The 21,905-nt window shown below is 37.5% G+C and overlaps 1 protein-coding gene across 6 annotated transcripts in view; it reads left to right on the plus strand.

Annotated features, from left to right (window-relative positions):
* Positions 1–21,905, plus strand: part of CNTRL (centriolin) — an 83,753-nt gene that overhangs the window by 23,238 nt on the left and 38,610 nt on the right. For 4 of the 6 annotated variants that reach the window (XM_049628041.1, XM_049628037.1, XM_049628048.1 and 1 more), the window contains 8 exons: positions 4,782–4,838; positions 6,751–6,870; positions 7,412–7,640; positions 9,065–9,174; positions 11,180–11,374; positions 15,372–15,525; positions 16,591–16,811; positions 19,782–19,958. In XM_049628041.1, coding sequence (XP_049483998.1) covers positions 4,782–4,838; positions 6,751–6,870; positions 7,412–7,640; positions 9,065–9,174; positions 11,180–11,374; positions 15,372–15,525; positions 16,591–16,811; positions 19,782–19,958 — 1,263 coding nt within the window. Of the gene's footprint in view, positions 1–4,781; positions 4,839–6,750; positions 6,871–7,411; positions 7,641–9,064; positions 9,175–11,179; positions 11,375–12,229; positions 13,726–15,371; positions 15,526–16,590; positions 16,812–19,781; positions 19,959–21,905 lie in introns of those variants that run through there. The other 2 variants (XM_049628056.1, XM_049628070.1) reach the window with 2 other exon arrangements.

The following is a 21,905-nucleotide window of genomic DNA, read 5'->3' on the forward strand; positions in this document are numbered from 1 at the left end:
TTTTTTTTACTTTTTTTTTTAACGTTTATTTATTTTTGAGACAGAGAGAGACAGAGCATGAACAGGGGAGGGGCAGAGAGAGAGGGAGACACAGAATCTGACACAGGCTCCAGGCTCTGAGCTGTCAGCACAGAGCCCGACGCGGGGCTCAAACTCACGGACCGTGAGATCATGACCTGAGCCGAAGTCGGACGCCTAACCGACCAAGCCACCCAGGTGCCCCAAAATTATCCAAATTTAAATGGACATGCCTATGTTCTACATATTGGAAATGTTACATATAATAGTTTTACATATAACACACATTTCTAATGCATTTTGTAGAAATGGTAGCAAGAATGTATGAAGATATTATATATGTACCTATACACACACACACACACACACACACACACACACACACACGGACATTTGCTACAATATTGTTTATATAAGTAAACTATTGAAAATAGCTAACCTGTTCCTCAGTGGATATGCATCTGGTAGAATACTCGTGTTGCTAAAATGAGGTAGGGCTGTATGTCCTGATATGGAAGTATGTCTAATACATATTGCTATGTGGAAAAAGCAGGCTGTGAAAGAGTAGATCAAGTATGATGCTAATAAGTAGTATGTATGATGGTACAAGTATATATAGGAAAAAATGGTAACTCTTGACATTCTGGGGGGCGGAATTTTAAAGCACTTTCCAATTGCCATTTATGCACATCTATAATGTTTAAATTGTATATAATTTAGCTTTATGGTTGAAACAGGAATAAAAGATATTTTAAAAGAGATTTAGACAGATTAGATTTAGACAGCCTTATAGGGCACCTGGTTGGCTCAGTCAGTTGAGAGTCCAACTCTTGATTCGGCTCAGGTCATGATCTCATGGTTCATGAAATCAAGCCCTGCACTGGGCTCTGTGCCAAGGGTGGAGCCTGCTTAGGATTCTCTCTCGGCCCCTCCCCAACTCTCTCTCTCTCAAAATAAATAGACTTTAAACAACCAAATAAAAACCAACAAAGAAATAAAGGTCATTTAGTCCATCTCCCTATCTAATGTTTTTTCTCTTTTCTCTAAAACCTGAGCATAGATGCCTGTTTTAGTGATAGCAATCACATTCCAGAGTTACCACATTTTACCTCAGGACAGCTATTAGAAATTTCTTCTTTATTACCAGATGAAAAATTGTTTTCTTATAATTCTATTTGCCATTTCTTAAATTTTTCTCTGGCACCTAGGTCAGTAACTCTAGTCCCTCTTCCATAAAACAGTCCTCTGACTCTCGAAGGTAATTTTCATCGCACGCTAGATCTCCTCTTCTCCAGCTTGGACACCCCTGTTGCTTTGGCCATTCTTCACGGAACATGGACTCAAGGCCTCTGAAGTCTCTGGGTCTGGCACCTTCTGATCATAAGTTCATGACCTAAGCTGAAATCAAGAGTTGGCCGCTTAACCGACTGAGCCACCCAGGCACCCCAGACTACATGACCTTTAAAGGCTTTTTCAACCCAGATAATTTGATTCTATAAAAAAAATAGCTATTGCTTTTTTTTTTCTTTTGACCATTCTTTTTTCTGCTCTGTGTATAACTTAGAGTATTTGATTTCTCATATAACTAGCAGAATCCTTGATACATTTATCTTTTTCTTGCACCACCCCCCTTTTCAAGATTGGCATGCTGGCTTGAATGACTTGATTTGTTGACAAGAATTCTGCTTACGCACTTAAAGTTTTTAGCAAGAAAAGTGTTTCCTCCTCTGTGTAGAGATGGAAATTATTTCTTCAAATCTGAATACTTGACTACCTCCTTCTTGAGCTCTTCTTTGCCTGAGAAAAAAGATGATACAGGGGCACCTGGCTGACTCATTCAGAAGAGCATGTGATTCTTGATTTTGGGGTTATGAGTTTGAGCCCCATGCTGGGTGTAGAGATTACTTTAGAAAAATCTTAAGAAAAAAAGAAAAGATGATATATACCAGGAGGACATCATGAGAGACATATGTGATATTAATAATCTGATAATTACCAGTAATTTTATATCTGTTGCTCTCTATTTCATAATAGAGTAGATTGATGCCTAACCTAATCATTGGAAATTTTTGTGACGATCAGTTTTATTTTAGCAGTGCACTCTTTGAGCCACCACTTAGCATTTGTATTTAAAATGCAAATATAGGGGCGCCTGGGTGGCGCAGTCGGTTAAGCGTCCGACTTCAGCCAGGTCACGATCTCGCGGTCCGTGAGTTCGAGCCCCGCGTCAGGCTCTGGACTGATGGCTCGGAGCCTGGAGCCTGTTTCCGATTCTGTGTCTCCCTCTCTCTCTGCCCCTCCCCCGTTCATGCTCTGTCTCTCTCTGTCCCAAAAATAAATAAAAAACGTTGAAAAAAAAATTAAAAAAAAAAAAATAAAATGCAAATATAGGGGGGCGCCTGGGTGGTTCAGTTGGTTGAGTGTCCGATTTCAGCTCAGGTCACGATCTCTCAGTTGATGAGTTCGAGCCCCGCGTCGGGCTGTGTGCTGACAGCTCAGAGCCTGGAGCCTGCTTCCGATTCTGTGTCTCCCTCTCTATCTGCCTCTCCCCCGCTCATGCTCTGTCTTTCTCTGTCTCAAAAATAAAGATAAATGTTAAAAAAATTAAAAAAAAATACAAATATAGGGGCACCTGGGTCTCTCAGTCAGTTGTGTCTGACTCTTGATTTCATCATCTCACAGTTTGTGAGTTCAAGCCCCGTTTTGGGCTCTACGCTGACAGCAAGGAGCCTGCATGGGATTCTCCCTCCCTCTTTCTCTGCCACTCTCCCATTAATTAGCATGCGCACATGCACTCTCTCTTTCTCAAAATAAATAAATAAACTTAAAAACAAAAAACAAATATAGGGGCGCCTGCCTGGCTCAGTCAATAGAGCACATGACTCTTGATCTTGAGTTCATGAGTTCAAGCCCCACGTTGGGCATGTAGCCTACTTAAAAATAAAAAATAAACCTTAAAAATAAAATACATATATAAAAAACAATACTTACTATGGTATGACTTTGACTTGGTATTTATGAACATTTAATAAATTTTCCTGAGTTACTGATCTTTTTTATGTTTTGCTGTGAATAAATGTTTTGTTATTTGTCAACAGTTTTTGCTGGGCTTTTGTTCACTATTTTTGGCTAGAAGACATTGCTCTTATGATGTTATTTTTACCATTAACCATTTAAAAACATATTTACATACAAAGTTATTATATATTTATCATAACAAATTTTGACAACACAAATGTATACAGTAGACAGTGAAGGTTTCACTCTTTCTCTTCCCTATTCCCTGGATGTTAATATATATTCTTTTTGTTTTCTATGCTTATAGAATATTATGTAATGTATATGTAATTGAATATATGTACCTCTAAATGTTGTGTGATAAAAAAGAAACTTCCTGTATTTTTGATTATGCATCTTATTCTTTACAAAACAACGTATATCATAGCTCTCCAAGTTAAAAAACATACCCACATGTGCATACACACGTACACACAAATCTATTTTTTTCAAAGTCTGTATTGTGTTCCATTATATGGGTACTCCATAATTTAACCTACTCTTATTGATGAATATTTAGATTGCTTCCACTTTTTTATTAGAAACAATAATACAGAGAAAAATCCATGTGTGTATATTCCTATGCGTTCATAATAGTAATTCCTTAGTATAAATCACTACAAGTTGGGGCATTTGACTGGCTCCGTTGGTAGAGCATGTGACTCTGAGTCTTGGGGTTATGAGTTCAAGGAAAAATTTAGGGGCACCTAGGTGGCTCAGTTGGTTGAACATCTGGCTCTTGATTTTGGTTCAGATCATGATCCCAGGGTTGTGGGATCAAGCACAGCATTGGGCTCCACACAGAGCGTGAAGTGTGCCTGAGATTCTCTCTCTTTCTCCCTTTGCCCATCTCCCCCACTCATTCTCTCTCTTTCTTTAATTTTAAAAAAATTAAATCACAAGTGGAATTACTGTGTAATTTGCATCTTAAATTTTAGTAAACATTAAAAGCTTATAACAGCTTTATACTTCTACAGCAGTGAGTGAAAGAGCCCAATTCCCCACTTGATATTATTATTTTGAACGTGTAAATAGGATAGGAAAAAAGTAGAATCTCATTGCTTTAATTTCACTTTTGTTTAGTTGTTGGAGAGTTGAGTATTGCATATGTATTTGCCTGTTCTTTCATTATTCCAAAAGACTATACTATGTTACAAAAAGAATTCTGGATCTTATTCTAAGAGCCTACTTTTGAAAAACACTTTCCATTATCTTCTGCAGACTATTTGGTGATAATATTTTCTTTAGTTGTATCATGCTTTCCAGTTTCATAAAGTAATTCTTCAGGTAGCAGGTCAATTAGCCTATAAAAGAAATGTAGTGACAATGAAGTAAAACTTCTGGTGCCATTTAAACTATAATAGTCCCCTTCTCCTGCCACCAACAAATATTAACTTTAATTAACTTTAATGTTAATATTACTCTTTGTCTTTTTGCAAGTCCTGCCAGCCTCACAGAGTCGTGAGGACCAAGTAAGGTAATACAGGTGAAAATAATTTGAGTTGAATTAATAGGTAATGGAAAGTGGTACATCTGTAACCTAGTCAGAATGATGGTAAAATGTGTCCATATAAGAATGGTGCAGGTTCTAATAACATTATGTTCCTAAGGTAAGTTTTCAGTCAAGAGCAGCTTCTATTTAACTACAGCTTAACTCCCTAAAGTTCTCCAGGTGATGGTCTCTGTCTGCTTTTTTCTCCTTTTAGCCCTTGTCTTGGTTTCTTGCAGAGCATTTTCTGCCGATTCTTTATTCTTCCTTAAAGGTAGTTCCTTCAGGGATGAATTGCACACTGTGTTTTTCATGGTTTGCATGATACCTTGTATTAATATGCTCATGTACATTTTAAGTGTTGAATCTGGCTTGCCTTCTCAAGAAATGTGCTTGTGTGTGTGTGTGTGTGTGTAATTTTTTTAATTGATGTTTACATAGGACTGTGAATTTGTGAAGGAAAGAATTTGTATCCTTTTTCTTATTGGTAAATATGTTAACTGCAGTCAACTCTTGGTTATCCACAGCTAGTACCGTAACTAGCCTTACTTTCCGGGTCCTTAGACTCCTCATTTGCTCTCATTTATGCATTTCTTCAGCAGACATTTATTGAATGCTTACTAAATGCTACGCCTAGCTCTATAAGAGACACAAGGTAATTTTAAGATGCACAGAGTATGTATCATTTGCCTGCAGAGACAAGTCCCTACATTGTCCATGGATCCCGTCACATTTGCCTTTGTTTGGGCCTTACTGCCAATGATCTTTCTTTGGGAAGAGAAGCCCAAGATTAGTTGATGCTGTTGGTTGTGAGTTGCCTTCTTGAGATTCAGGGACTTAAGAGCGAGCATTCAGTGAGAACATCAATGTGGGTAATGAGCTGAACACCCTGCAGCGGCAGACAGAGTGTTGAATTTGAAATCCAGGAGACTTGGAATTGAACTCTGCCTCTTCCACTACAAGTTGTGCAATTGGGCAAATTATCTAGCCTCCTGGTGCAGCCTTTATCATCTCATAGGGTAGTTGTGAAGATTCAGTGAGACAGCACACGTAAAAAAGGCTTAGCACAGTGTCTCCCATACAGTGAGTACTTGATCAAGATTACCTGTTATCCCAGTTAGCCTTACTTCCATTTTGATGGATAATCAGGAGATGACTGTAAGCTAAATCCTGCACGACTTTGATTTCCTGGGCCTTGTAAAATGTTCCTGTCTGTTTATGTCTTACTCTCTTCAGCTTGCATTTTTATATTAATGAAGTTTTTCTGCATGTTTTTGTCTGGTACTACTATCAGACCCTGTCAAAAAATAAAAAAGACAAAAATCACTTAGCAGACCTTTGAAATGAACTCACCGGATTGGTTTAGTAGAAAGGGGGCTCGTAGTGGTAGTTAATAAAATATTTAGCATCTGCCACTAATCTCATGTGTAACTTTTGACAAGTCAGCTCACCAATCTAGGACTCAATTTCTTTACTTATATTTCAGAGAATTAAATTGGATGATCTCTTTTCTTCTAGCTCTAACAATTTCTAAGAATAAGTAAACCGTAATTATAGTAGAATTATTTTATTAAAAATGTAATATTACATATTGGGATCTGATTGACATTATTTACATCCTTTATCCTCTATTACAAAGAATAATGTTCAGAACACTGAGATACTACAGCAACAACAGTACAACAATTAAAACCAGTCTCTTAATTTCCTCCTTCTCACTCCTTCTTCTGATTCCTTTGTAATTAATCCCAAATATCATTTCCATCCATAATTTGAAGCTGCTATTAAAATTGTAGAGTAAGTTAAATAAATTAGTGTTAATTATTGGACAATCTGGAAGCAGGTACTTAATAGATTACATAAAAATAATTGATACAGAATTATTTTCACGTTTGGATAAAGCAAATTTAGATGAGTTTTTAAATCTTTATTCATTAAATCTTTATACCCTGAAATAGCATATAAACTTCAAAGGTCTTTTATGTGATCTCTTATGAAGTGGTAATTTTATATTGCATTCTTTATAATCCTTTAGAATGAAAACAAAATGCCGTGAGTGTTCTGCTGTTTGCTGCGAGGTTTAAAACAATCTAATTATTAGCTATGATTAGAACTTGCCATACCATCATACTTGTATACTAACTTACTGACACTGTATGTTGTTTCATATCAAATTGGACCAATAGCTAAAACAGAAGACCATGGAACTAATGCGAGCGTGTCAAAAACAGTATGAGATGGAACAGGAATTGGCCTTTTATAAAATTGATGCCAAATTTGAGCCACTAAATTATTATCCATCAGAGGTGAGTTAAACTTCTTCGTAATCCACAGTTAAAGCCAGCAGGGAGTGGAGTGGGGGGAGGCAGATGGTGGAAAGAAATTTTCAAGGGACATTCCACTTTCAGAGTAAACATATTTTGCTTGAAACAGTGAATTTTTGGTTCAGTAAGTTAAAGCAGCCTCCAAAAAAAGGTAAAAAGCCCCAAGGGAATCTGTGATTCCAACGAATATCATAATATTATTTCATAAAAAAGTCAATTATTATCACTTATTAGGTGGGGTTTTACTTACATATCAGCTAAGAAACCAAAATAAAACACTGAAATTTCTGATTTGAGAGATTAAGCAATGCTAATAATCACATACCTGTAGGCAGTTCTTTAATCAACCAAGCTAAACCCACTCTTTGAGGATGGGAAGAGGAACACCTTGAGACCATTTTTTGTTTTAGTTCTTTTTTGGTATGTTAAGGGTAAGATAAAAAAAAAAAAAAGTATATATTTTTTACCTGGCTGCTTAGAAGTTACTTATTAAACCATACATCTTTACTTATTTTGCTTTTAGTATGTCGAAATTGATAAAACCCCAGATGAAAGTCCCTACATTGGCAAATCCAGATATAAGAGAAATATGTTCACTACAGAGAGTTACATTATTCCAAATGCCCAGACCATAAAGATCGTAAGGATGGAGCCAGATGAAGGGGAACAACTCAAAAATGAGCACGTGAACTTGAGAGCCCATATGCCACTGGACATACAACTGGAAGACAAAGAAAAAAAAATAAGTGCAGGTTAACAAAAGTTATTTTAAATTCTTTAAAAATGTAAAAAGATTGGATATATAGGCGAATTTTGTTTTACAATTCTTTTGAGTAATCATGCTGAAGGTTACTGTAGTGTTGTTTACATGAAAAGCCTAAAACAAAAGTAGTAATTCATGGAGCAAATTATTTTTTAATAATTCCTGTTATGTTGAAGAATGGGGTTCTTGACAGTAATTTGGTGGCAGTATGTCCAGGGGATCCAAGAATGCTTAAATCTTGACCTGCCAGCAGGTCCTTCTCACCATTGGAGCTGCACACTCAAAGGCTAATTGGTCATAATTGTAGCAAGTACACTTAACTGATTACTATACATGTAGCCAAAACCTAAAGCAGTACTTTGGATAAGCTGGATCAGTGCACCCTCCTCAGGCTTGGGCCTAAGACCAGCTTCTGACTCTTCCTAACCTGTCCCAAAACATCCGATTGAAAGGATCTTACCACTTCCTGGCAAGTCACAAAGAGGAAGAAGTCAATCCAAAAGGGTACTTAGAGACCCTGCTAATGGCAAACTCCACTTACTCGATGGGCTTCATGGATACGGAAGCAGAAAGCAGAACTGAGTTTATGCATCCCCTTAGTAATTATGGTCCATGGTGGGGCTCTTTAACAATCCAGTGGAGTAGCTCATCTTTCCTTGGTTGGTAGCTAAATGGAAAACAGGGAAGGCCAGTAGAGAGGCTGACTTGGAGAGGGGAGAAGAGAGACCTGAGATATCCATCTCATACACTCTGTACAAAGTTCTGGAAGAGAAAAGCAGAAATAAATCAGATATTTGTGTAAACTAGCTTCAAGGGGCTCATGGTTTTATAGGAGGCAGTTTTATAGGAAGGGAAGGAGACAGAGAAATTAGAAGTTTGAGGTAGAGAGTAATTGATTGGAGATCACCCCCACCCCAAGCTGGAAGAGTGTTCAGTGGTGAATTTCTTGATTTTGAGCCCTATCATAAAATAATTACCTCAAATACAGGGTTTTTGTTACAGCTTGAACTTAATTATAACTTAGTGACAAAGAAGTGTGTATCTATCAATAAAAACCTTATTTGCTCAAAAGAGTTTACTATTGGACATAGCAAGTAAAGCCCCTTTAATGTTAAGAATTTTACAATATAATACAATATAATTGATATAATTATCAATTAATTAATCAATCAATTAAATATCAATTATAATATAATTGATATAATTATCAATTATAGTTCTATAGCCTATGATGAAACTAGAGATTAACTGAGAGGAAAACCGTCATAAGAAATTACTTTTTTTTTAATTTCTGTGATCTAGAATGACAATTTAATTGGGAGGAGGTGGTTATTGTGAAGAAAAAAAATCTCATGGAAATTTGAGAATTCAAGATTTTTCTTGTGTCTGTCTGCATGGTTTTTAAATTTGCAGCGCAAACTCGACTATCAGAACTACATGATGAAATAGACAAGGCAGAACAACAAATTTTAAGAGCTACTGAGGAATTTAAACAACTGGAAGAAGCGATACAGCTTAAAAAAGTATGTAAAAGCAAAGTGGCAATGCAAGAGGAAATGCAAAATATTAAAGGTTTTCTCCCTTCATAACCACGTAAAACATTTTAAATCAGTGCTGCCTAATTAATTACGGTGTAACAGTTTTCAGAGTCAGCTTTGGTTCTAGCATTTTCCAATTACATTTTCCTTCCACCCATGATCACATCCTATTAGTGTTTTATAAAGTACGTAGAAGTAAATGACGTCTAATTTATGTAAAAATACATGTTCAGTAGGAAAGTGTCTCCTTTACCCAGGGAAGTTGCTGTTTCCTGTTGTATCTGTTATAATCTGATTAAGCACTACCCACCTTTAAGATCCTGGGACCTAGGTTAAGAGTCAGAAGACATCTCTACTATACATGAACATTATCAAACACAAGCAGCAAAAATGTCAATGATATAAAATATGGTGAACAAAAAGAAGTAATTAATACACTCTCGGAAAGTTTGTCATGCAGAAGTAAGCAGCTCAAACCCATGATGTGATTGCACAGGGAGAAACTTAAAAAGGAAGTATTTTGACAGTTTTTCAGTGTGTAAAAGATTTCAGTTATTTGCAACTTGTAAAAAGCAGTATTTCAAAATTATGATGGTAACTGCATTCATACCACAGTAGGTAAGGCAAGAATGTGAAGTTCAAATTGTAGATTATTTTAAAAGATACACTATTGTGATTTTAAAATTATATACTAACTAGAAATTGATTCAAGTTTATTGGAAGCTTACTATATGCTAGTCCCTGTCTGGGCTGGGCCCAGAGTGATGAATAAAACAGGTATGTTTCCCTCCCACATGCATAGGAAATAGGTAATAAACAGTAGAAAAAAAAAAAAAAAAGAAAAAATAATATAGTTAAACAACAATGTGTTATAGTAAAAAAATAGAAAATTAGGAGAGGCAGTAAAAAAGATAAAATTTAGATTGTGAGGACCACAGAGGCCTCTCTGAGGAGGTGACATTTAGGCTGAAACCCAAAGGACGACAAGGAGCCAGCGAGGCAGAGTTAGGGGGTCAGGTATTCCAGGCAGAAGTGAGAGTGTGCACAAAGACCTTGACACTAGAGATTGCTCCGTGGAGTGAGGGAGAGTGTTCCGGAAGATGAGGGTAAAGAGTAAACAACCGGTTTCACAGGCTGTGGTAAGGGGTTTGGATTTTATTCGGAATGTAATGGGAAGCTTTTGAAGGACTTGAGGAAGTTAGAATGGCTAATCCTATTTGTGTTATTGTGAGGTCACTCTGGTTACTGCATGAGAGCAAAATGGGGTGAGGGAAATGGAAAGAATGGGGATGTGTCCCATGTCTCAGGGGGCTGTTGTTGAGTACAGGCAAGAGATGACAATGGTTTGGACCAGGAGGGTGACGGTGGATGCAGAGAGAATGCACACTGATTGTCAGCAAAATGTAGCAGTGAACTGATCAGACTTCAAAATGGGTTGGAAGTGGGACCTGAGGTGAAGGGAGCCATCAAGAAGGAGCTTACTAATTAAAAAAGAATGTTTTATAATAAATGTTGGCCAGAGCTTATATAAATAGATTGATAGATGTAAATAATGTATATAATGTTGAAATACATGGATGCTTATAAAATGTGCTTGAAAAAAATTATTTTAAATGAGTACATGTAAGCCTACATTTTTCATTACACTATAATTTAGATGACATGCTAGTAACAAGGGTAAGGGCGAAGTCAACTACCATTAATGTTATGGTTATTATTAATAATTTACGAGTTGCTTATACTGAATGACAACTTCGTTTTTACCTATTATGAGTTTTCATAAACTTTTATAAAGTGAGATTTTCCTCATGTAATAAGCATAAAAGTATAAGATGAATGGAATGCCTAGATGACTTTTACATTAACTTTTATTTAAAAAACTGGTAGAGCACAGAATACCTTTTAGAATTTTAGAAATCATCGTCTTTAAATTTGTAAATCACTGTTGCTATCCTCTGTTAATTCTGTTTTGGGGTGTGTGGGGGATTAGATTTCAGAAGCAGAGAAAGATCTTCTTTTCAAGCAGTTGGGTAGTAGGATACAACTTCTCAATAAGTTACGCCAAGAAGTTGTGGATCTCGAAACACAGATGGAAAAGCAAAGGCAAGAAATTGCTGAAAAGCAGAATGAGATCAAGGACCTGCAAATAGCCCTAGACAGCCTGGATTCCAGAGACCCAAAACATGTAAGCAAATGGAGAGATTTTGGCTTGTTTTATGGGGACTAGAATATCATTCCATCTAGAAATTATGTCTCTTCATTTTAGCCCCAGAGTTCTTTCTGAAAGTCTTTGAGTTTGATGCACAGATTTGAGTGATATATATGTTTATGGATGTGTGTGTCTGTCATATATATCTGGTTGTGTATTTTATACCTGTGTGTGTGTGTGAGTGAGTGTGTGTCTATCACTGTGTTGAAAACAAAACCTAAGGCTTGAAGGAGATAGCTTTTAAGAGAATGATAGATGCATGGTACTTATTTTTTTAAGTGACTGAGTTTCGTTGTATTTCAAATCAAGAGAAACCTGCTGCAAGGTGCTGTCCAAACCTTTACCCTTTCTCTTTTCTTGCCTTATTTTCTTAAGAACAAGGTGGTGAGATGGGAGAGCTGAAAAGGCTCCAGAATCTTTTTTCTACCTCTTTAATCCTTTATGCAAATATTCTAAAGCTATTTGTTTCATATTGTTTTGTTTCTTCCTTAAAAAAGGAAACATTTTTCTAGAGTGTGTCCTCCTATGTGGCCGTAGGTGGGCAGGTGGCTACAGGATGGAGTTAAGTTGTCTCTGTCTTGAGAAGTCTTAGTAATAGCTTACATTTTACCCAGTATTGGTAAAAAAGGAAGTAAAAAAAAATTCCTGCATATTTTACTGGTATGCTTTGAATAATAATGTTATATTTTAAAGGAAGTTTAAAATCTCTGGATTAAGAGATATCATAGAATTTGACATGGTAAGAACAATACACTGTAATTACTTTCAATATTTGTTATTTATCCTTTTAAACATTTTAATAAAATATCATAGATAATTTTGAGAAGAGGTAACCTTATCATTCACAGACATAAGGTGTCTTCTAACAAAAGCTTAAGACTAGTAAAATTGAAAGTAAAAGAGGACTTAATTATTTTAAAGAATTTTCCTTATGCGAAAAAATTGTAGATTTTCCAGTAATATGTCATATGGTCAATAATATATATATTTTAAGTTTATGTATTTTTGAGAGAGAGAGAGTAGGGGAGGGGGAGAGAGGATCCAAAGCAGTCTCTGCACTGGCAGCAGAGACATGGGGCTTGAACCCCATGTGAGGTCATGACCTGAGCCAAAATCATGAGTCAGATGCCCAACCAACTGAGCCACCCAGGCTCCTTTTTGGTATTGTTAAAGCTACTGAGTTTTTAAGGTTACAGCTTTAGCCAAAGCACCAGAGGATGTCTCTTTTTAATTTGTTCACCCTGAGGGAGCGTCTTTTTTCTGATTTGCACAAAGTCACCTTCTTGGCTAGGTTTAGGCTCCTCATATTCTACAAAATATAAACATTTTAGCAAGAGGGAAGGAATCAGGAGTGGGATCCCAGCATACTTTTCTATAGGTGTGGATAGACTTTTATCCACTTAAGTTTTATTATGTAAGCAGATATTTTTCTACGTAGCAAATAGAATTTAAAAGTAAAAGTTTTTGAGAGATTAGAAAACAGTATGTCAGTCTGCGATTGGTGGAAAACAAATATATTAAGTGCCAATGATGTTTTCCATTATGCTGGGGTTTTTTGCATATACTGGTGAGGAACTTTCTCACAGCGTCCATATGGCTGAGGACATTTTTAAAAATTTTGCATAAGATGAAAGTGTGATTTTAAAAGATGAAATGATTTCCTAAATTCATCTTTTTAGGAAGAGGCTGAGCCCATGCTATGCTACTACAATGACCCTTTCCCCACAAAGGAACTAAAGGTGTACAGGGATTAATTATTTTTAAAATTAGCTAAGAGCCAAACCTAGGCAAGTTTTCAACAAACGAAAGCATTTAACTAGGTTTCTAAAGGAAAAAGTACTATTTAAAAATCAAATCCCATTTTAGCTATAAAAAAACACACACACACACTTCATAGGTAGAGGCACAAACACCACAGCAGCAACCATAATAAAGGAAGATTTGTGTTGTTCTTCCCTACCTGGCAATGCCCTGTGGAAGCAAAAGGTAACTGACTGTTCTCTGTAGGGAATTAGCCTGTAGTAATCTGTTGCAAAGGCTGTGCGTGATTGGTCCTCGGAAGCTTCCTGTGTTGTGATTTAAAGCACGGAGGGTGGGGCCTGCCCGCAGAGGCTGCTCGTGATTGGATGGGTTGGGCTGCCGCTCACTCTCCGCCAAGAATGTGGTTTGAAGCCCTGGGAAGTTACTGAGACTCCAAGCCGATGACAAAAATGTGGCTGTCAGAGAGGGAAGTGCACGTGAATTTGAAAACAGCCTTAGAAAGTGTTCCGCCCACAGTTTCCCTGTTCTCAACGGCTCAGTTCTAACAGGACAAATGTTAAGTTAAGGTATGATCCTTTTCTCTCTCTCTCTGCAAAAGACTTGAAAGGAGGAGGAGTCAGAGATGTAAGTTCCTGTTTTTATAACTCTTGTGAGCGCCACAGTTGTGAAAATCGCAGAATCTACTTTTGCTCCCATGTGTTTAATGCAAATCATTGGCAGATTGAGCTTTTTTGGGTTTTTTGCCCTGCGTGTAAAGAGATTTCAGTGGAATTTTTAATGGTGAATTTTAAAGGTTTATTAAGAGAGACATGAATGCAGGAGTTTTTTGTTTTTGTTTTAATTCTTTCTTGAGCCATACAAATTCTAAATGTACTTAGAATTTAAGCTGTTATCTGCACTTACCTTTCCAGAAAGATTTCAGATTGGTGTTAGGAGGGCAGAGAAAGAAAAGTTTTGAAAATTCCACCAAGTTTCTATTAAACAAAAACCATCTGACCAGGCTCTCATTCACTTGTTCCTTAAAAATGAAGAGACTTTTCTTTCTTGGCTTTGGTGGCAGCAGACATCTAAAATTGAGAAATGTTCTTTTATAATCAAATGGGTATTAGCCATGAGAGCCTTGGAGTTGGCTCTTCGGCCTGTGATACACTTCTTTCTCCTGCTAACGTTCTCTTGGTTTATTGTTCTGTTCCTCTGATCCCGTGGGGGCAAACCGGAGCCCTGAGGATGTCAGTGAGAGGGCAAAGGTTCTCTGGAGAATTATTTTGTCTCCACATGAACAGTTGCCTCTAAGGAAGACCTGGGCAAGTCATTGGTAGATCTGAGATTCCGTTTTCACATGTAAAAAGAAGAGTTAAGCCAGACATTGATTCTCAGTTGTTTTTTTCTTCCCTGAGCCCACCTGGAAGTACAATCCAGTTTTCAGTTGACAGTAGCTCCCTAATGCGGTGGCTCTCGGGGTGTGAGTGGCTGTGTGAATATGGGAAAACTCAGTTTTCCACCAGGGGCATATGTCTTGGTAGAGGAGTGTGCCTCCGTGTGGCCCTCCATCTTGACAGTGACTGGGCTGAATGGTGTAGGTCTCAGCTACCAGTTTATCGAACCTAAAAATCATGTGTTTCTTTGTCTAAGGAATCAAAAATACACTTGAATTCTAAGTAAGTGTTTCTTCCATGTCTCTGTTTCTCCCTAAGAAACCTTTTTTTAAAAAGTGTGTTTAATGTGCTTTTCTGATTAAAAAGGTATTGTCTATTACAAAATGTTTAGTACTAAAAATATTCATTAAAAAAATCTGTAATCCTTCCACCCAGATATAATTCTTGTTAACATTTTAGAATACACTCATTTTCTATGGCTATATACTGAGTATAAAAATCAGTTAACATTTTGGAAACCAATTTTAATTGGTTTTTAATGCCCTGCAGAGAATATTGAGCTTGGCTACATTACCTCGTGGCTGTACCCTTGGAAAAATAATTTAATCTCCTTGATTTTCAATTTGCATATCTGTACAATGGAGGTGATTTTCAGATCAAGTTATCATGAGGTTTAAATGAAAACCACTGCGTGAAAACAACACAAGGCCTGACACAAATAGACTCAAAACGTTACATTTTATTTTCCATTCTGCCTTTAGAAATGGTAAACATTATTATTTTTTTTAAGAGTATAAGGAACTCAGGACTTTGTTAATTTTTTTTTTTCAATTCAGTGCCATATGAAGGCTCAGAAAAGAGGTAAAGAACAACAACTTGACATCATGAACAAGCAGTACAAACAACTTGAAAGCCGTTTGGATGAGATACTTTCTAGAATTGCCAAAGAGACTGAAGAGATTAAGGACCTTGAACAACAGCTTACTGAAGGTGAGAATTTAAGTAAGATTTAAGGTAAATCAGTTCTAGTATTAATAAAAGACAAGTGACACGCAGGCAGGCATTAATCCTGATATGCCTCAGTTGTTCGTACTAGTGTTTGATAGGGAAATATTTGCAGAGTACCCAAAGTACTTGTTTCATCAAAGTAAAAAGTAAAAAACAAAAAAATTCAATTTTAGTTTTGTTGTATTGATTCCTAGTGAGTCAGGTCATTGCATTCAGTAGGCTAGAAGCCAGTGTATAATCATGGTAAGCTGGGGCATGTCACTCTCTTTCAAAGCATATAATCCTTTCAGGAACAAAGAGCCCATTGACACCAGGGCATTCAGTTTCTAGTTATAAGGAGAGTATGGGAAGAATTTAGGACCTACATTTGCAATGCAGATTGAGATTGTGACTTTGCCATAATGGTGGGAAAGGAAGATAATATAGGTTGTAGTAGTGTAAAACGATCCCAATCCCCGTTTTGCCATTATCAGCTGTGTGGCCTGGGACAAGTTATTTCTGTCTCAGTCATTAGTTGTTGGCAAGATTAAACGAGGTAGTGTTCGTAAAGTGCCTGGCACATGTAAGCACCCAGTATATGATTTGGTTGGTGGTTTGTTTTTTTTTTTATAAGTCTTCAAGTTACATGTTTATGCTGCCGGTCTTGGATTAGTCTTCTATGTTGAGTGGTTTTGTTTTGTGTATCTAGCAGCAAGAACTCACGGTGTTGCTGCACATTTTTCATTATTTTATTTGGAAATTTATTTAGAAAAGTTTACTTTCATTATTTTATTTTAAACTTTTTATAGCCTGAATTGAGCATTTTGTAAGCCATGCCCACTGAATATACTGTTTTTATTGCGTAGCTACTTAGTAGTCCTGTACTGTGGACCAGAGAGGGGAAAAACTATCATTATATCTTGAAAAAGAAAAAATGAGATAGTACACCATTTACAGTTTCATTCTTAGCCAGTAACAAATAACTAAGGAGACTAAATGCTGTAGTTCTGTATCTTGAAAGCATTTTCTTGTATACATTATCACCTTCCCTTTTTCCATTTTGCTTAGGACAAATAGCAGCAAATGAAGCCCTGAAGAAGGATTTAGAGAGTGTCATCAGTGGGTTACAAGAATACCTGCAGACTATCAAAGGCCAGGCAACCCAGGCCCAGAATGAGTGCAAAAAGCTACAGGATGAGAAAGAGACATTGCTCCAGAGACTGAGTGAGGTCGAGCAGGAAAGGGACCAACTGGAAATAGTTGCCATAGATGCAGAAAATATGAGGAAGGTATGATTTGTTTCTTCTTACCTGTTTCCTGAGCCTCAGAAGTAGGTGACGTCCAAATTAAGATAGCTAAGGAAGTTAGCAGCTGTGCAATCTGAAGTGACAAAAAGTCGCAGTGGCTATTTAGTGGGGTTCCCCCCCACCAGGTGTGACACACTTGGAATCATTATTTTTCCTTTACTAAGAAAAGGAAGGTTATTTTAGCTGAATTTCTATCCCTGAAATGTGTTATCCCATAACTCTAAACAATGCGAAATTGTAGCTGTTACATTAGCTGTATTAAGTGATTGTTATTTGTACAGCAAAATTAAGCACAACATAATTTTCTTGTTCATAATTTTAACTATTTACCAAACAAGAGGCCGTGTTGTAAACTCTACCCTTCTATACCTGGCTTGTTGCCATTCATTTGGAGATTTCACTTGATCTGTTTTAGTTGTTTGACAAACTTTATCTTGCATGAGAACCCATATTCCCAAATTTCATCCCTCGTAGGGTTTGTGCTGGAAGTTTGAGGTCATATATGCAGCATTATGAAATTTCTCAGGCAGATAAAAATGTTAAAAATTGTTTTTAACACCATGCACTCACAACTCAGCTTAAGAAATGAAACTACGGATATATTCGAAACCCTGTGTGTACCTCCTTACAGAGGTAACAGAATCTTGAATATACTTATTTCCCTGCATCTCTCTTTTATTATATATAAAGTCATCCATAAGCAATATGTAGCATTGTTTTGCACAATTTTAAGATTTATATAAAAGATATCATAGTGTACATATTCTTTGGTCACTTTTGTCTTCCTTTCTATTTATGTTTTGGGAAATTATACACGTTGATACATATAGCTCTGCTTTGCTTATTTTCGTGAGGGTATATAGCATTCCGTTGTAGGTAGCTACCACAAAGTTATTGCCTATCCGTTCTCCTCTTGGAGGACATTTAGGTGGTTTCTGGTCTTTTGCTATTACAATGTTGAGCGTAACATCCTTGCACACAATCTTGAGCATGGGGACTATGTTCACATTGGAACTGTGAGTCGGAGGGTATGTGCCTGCTCAACTTCATTACATGTCAAATTACCATCCATAGTGATTCGATCGGTTTCCACTCCAACCGGCAATGTGAGGGCCACCACTATACCACATCCTTGCTAACACCTTAGTGTGGCCCAACTTTTATTTTTTAAGCTTTTATTTTGAAATAATTTTAAATTCACAAGAGAGTTGCAAGAATAATCCACATAACTCACTGTACCCCACATTCAGAGTCCTCAGTGAATATTTTGCTACATCTGCTTTCTCTTCTTCTCATATATAATTTTTACATACTTTTATATGAATTTTTTTCTAACCATTTGAGAATTAGTTGTAGACCTCATCCTCCTTAGCTTCTAAATATTTCATCGTGTATTTCCTAGGAACAGGGACATTTTCTAACATAGAATATCTAAGAGAATAATTATCACATTCAGGAAATTTAACATTTTGTCAGTTTTATTGTTTGCCAGCCTGCTGAATTTGAAATGGTATCTTTTTATTATGAAAATTTTACATTTATAAGGAAAGTTGAGAGAATGGTTCAGCGAATATCTATATGCTCTCCCAGACTCAAAAAATATTTTGCTGTATTTGGTTTTTTCCCCCGAGTTATTTGAAAGTTGGCAAACATCATGACATCGTCCCTTAAATACATATCCCTTAAAAATCAGGACATTTTCTTACATCACTACGATACCATTATTACACCTGGAAAAATTAACAATAATTCCCTAATATCATCTAATATCTGAACCATGTTCAGATTTTGCCAGTTGTACCGAGAATGCCTTTTACAGCTGTGTGTGTAAATGTATGTGTAGAGACGAGGCCAGTGGTCCCACAGGGTGTCCCACATTCTGAATTTGTCTGCTGTTTTCTCGTGGTTTGTTCAGCTTGATCCCCTATGCTCTAAATAAACTAGTATCTTGTTTTAACTGCATTTTCCCTTGAATACTGGAGAGACTGGGCACCTTCCATTTGTTAATTTGCTATTTAGCTTTCCTCTTCAGTGAATTCCCTATTCATGTTTTGTGTCCATTTTTTCTCCTGGATTGTCTGTCTTTTTCTTAATGATTTGTAGGAATTCTCTAAATATTCTGGACCTTTGTTGGTTGCATATGGAGTTTGCATTTTGAACAAGCAACTCAAATAATTCAGACCTCCCCGAGAAACTCTTCTGTGGAAGTTCTTATCACAAGAGCCTCCTCTTTAATCCAGAATCGTTTGATCCAATTCTTTGAGATCCCAAATAAATAGGTGAAAGCTGTAATGTTTAATCATAAAAAACAGACGGGCTAAAAGGAATCAGAACTGTGGTACGCCAATCAGTATGTATTTCTGTTGTCAGTACTCACTCGAGTTACTCTGTCATCCTTAATATTAGCTCTAGTCCCATTTTGTTCTTGTAATAAGTGAACATGCTGTGGTTTAATAGAAGAGGGTGTGGGCTTTGGAGTCAGAGATCTGGGTTCATATCCTGTCTTTTTAACTGCGCAGCCTTGTGCAGTTTACTTACATGTTCGTTCTGTCCTCTTCTGTGAAATGAGGATAATGCCGTGCCTTACACGGTTACCGTGAAGGTTCAACAGAATACACGTGAAAGCATTTATTCCAGTGTCTGATGGAGAATAGGCCTAACATTTTATACCCCTCTCTTCTTACATATTCAGGCACATTTAAAGTATCACACAGATGGTTACTTTGGAAAACATGTTGGTAGCTTACTGATTTTTCTGATTACATTTAGTCAGGACTTTGTTTTCCAGCCTGGATAAGCACAGCCTGTGGCTTCATTGTATTGTTAATGAGGGCTTTCTGTGCCAGGCCAGCATTGGCTGGCCATTTGGTTCACAGTGCTCAGGTTACTTATGATGGCTTGCGGATGCTTAGGCAGAACAGAGGGTTCCATAAACATACCGAATCCTTACAGGAGCTCGCAGAACTGGAGAGTGCCCTCCAGGAGCAGCATGAGGTGAATGTATCCCTGCAGCAGACCCAGGGAGATCTCAGTGCCTATGAGGCTGAGCTAGAGGCTCAGCTGAAAATACGGGATGCTGAAGCCAGCCAGCTCAAGGAGGAGTTGGAAAAACTTAGAAGGTTCAGCCAGGTAAGCAGCAGCATAAAGCCATCTAGAATCCAAGCCCTGTGGTCTTAGCATATCAGCCTTTCTTTAATTAAATGCAAGATTAAAGACTTTGTCATATACTGTATATGGAATGATGGGAAGAGTATACATTTTTGGAGTCAGATACTCTGAGTCCAGATACTACCTCTGTGAGTCCCTGTGTGAGCATGCAGATCACGTCATAGCTCTTGAGCCTCCGAAAAAATGCCTCCTTGTCTGTAAAAGGGGTTATAGTGAGGATAAGGGAAATACTGGGCACCAGAGCACCTTGTTCTATGTTATTTTGCTACTTTCTATTTGGGTTGGACGAAGTATCTACTAGTTTATATTGTACTTGCAAATTAGAGAAATAATTATTCACCCAAGAACCGCTTACTGATTGGCCTTTGAGGGCCAGGTGCTGTAGATGCTGCAGTGACCAGCACAGTCACTGTCCCTGTGGAGCTCACAGTGCAGTAGGTGACACGGGTGTGGGAGAAAGAAAGGGATAGCAGGGGAGGGGTGGTCAGGGAAGTCTGCCCTAGAGAAACTCACTGAAAGGGTGAGTTGGATTTTGCTGTGCAGAGGCAGCGGGGGTGCAAAGGGAAGGGGTAAGGGACGAATGTTCTAGGCAGAGGCAAGGAGAGGGAGCACAGTGCATTTGAAGTGCTGAAAGCATGGCTCTTGGATGCCAGGAGCAAGAAGAAGAGTAGGCAGGAATGTGAGAGATCAAGGCAGAGAGGCAGACGGGCCAGTTACAGTGTATTCTTACTCAGATTAAAAATGTCATTTTCTTCAGCTGTTAGTCACATAGGCTGCATCTTTAGCCAGGAAGCCCATCACGACCTTCCTCTTGTGCCTGCTGGAAATCTGGGTTCAGGATCCTGCTTTGGTTTTCCTATAGCCTGTGCTCAGTTAAAACATTTTATCATGTGTCTGATAATCATCTGTTCAGACTGTCTGTCTCTCTTGCTAGACCCAGAGCACAGTGAACACCCAGATGTATATGCTTGTTTCTCTTTTCTCAGTGCCTGGTCACGAAGGGGGTCAGTATGCACTTATTGGATGAAAATGACATAAAATAAGATAGTTTAAATCCCAGGAATGTATGTAAAATAGCATTCGTGTGATTAGAAAAGGAAAAAAAAAGTCATGCTTATTATAGTAATTATGTTAATTTGTATCCCTTTACTTATCAGATATCAAAACCACTTGACAATTGTCAGGATTATATTTCTCAAGAGTGCCAAGGTTTACAAAACTACAGTTGATAAGATCAGACTGCAAAAATAGGAAGCTGGGGGAAAACAATTAAAATGCCAGAATAAATACAGATTTCTAAATAATGGTAAATAAAATGGCATCTCATTTCAAATAAAAAATAAATTCTCTTAAGTTTTCAAGCCGGCCTTTACTAGTTTAAGATCTATTCTCCGTTGTATTTCCATTGTCCTTTTTTTCCCCCTCGTGAGCCTTGACAGAAGTGTTATAGCAGCCTAGCCTTTTCACAGATTTACTGGGTATTGAAAGGGACTCTCCCCTTCTTGAAATCAGCACTGCCAGAATTGGTCTTCAAGCCATATGTTGAGGGTACGGAGCACAGCAGTCTCTCCCTGACCCACAGATCTCTAATTGGTGTACTTTAGCTCTATGAAGTCACTTGAGATGCTTGTTAAATGCAGATTCCTGGGCCCTGTCCTCGAGCTTCTGGCCCATTGAGTCTGAGAGGTAGTCTGGGCATCTGCATTTTTCACAAGCACACCAAGTGATTTTTGATGAGGACCGCAGTTTGAGAAATACTGGTCTGAGGAAAAGAGGAGCAGTCGCTGTTGAATCACTCACAGAATCTCAAAGGTAGGTCCTTGGGCCCAGCGCTGAGATTCTAATTTGGTATATCTGGGCTGAGCCCATTGTGATGTCTACTCTTAAGTGTTAATAGTTGAAGGAGAC

This window comes from Panthera uncia, chromosome D4 (assembly GCF_023721935.1).
Source record: "Panthera uncia isolate 11264 chromosome D4, Puncia_PCG_1.0, whole genome shotgun sequence".
Taxonomy (NCBI): Eukaryota; Metazoa; Chordata; class Mammalia; order Carnivora; family Felidae; genus Panthera; species Panthera uncia.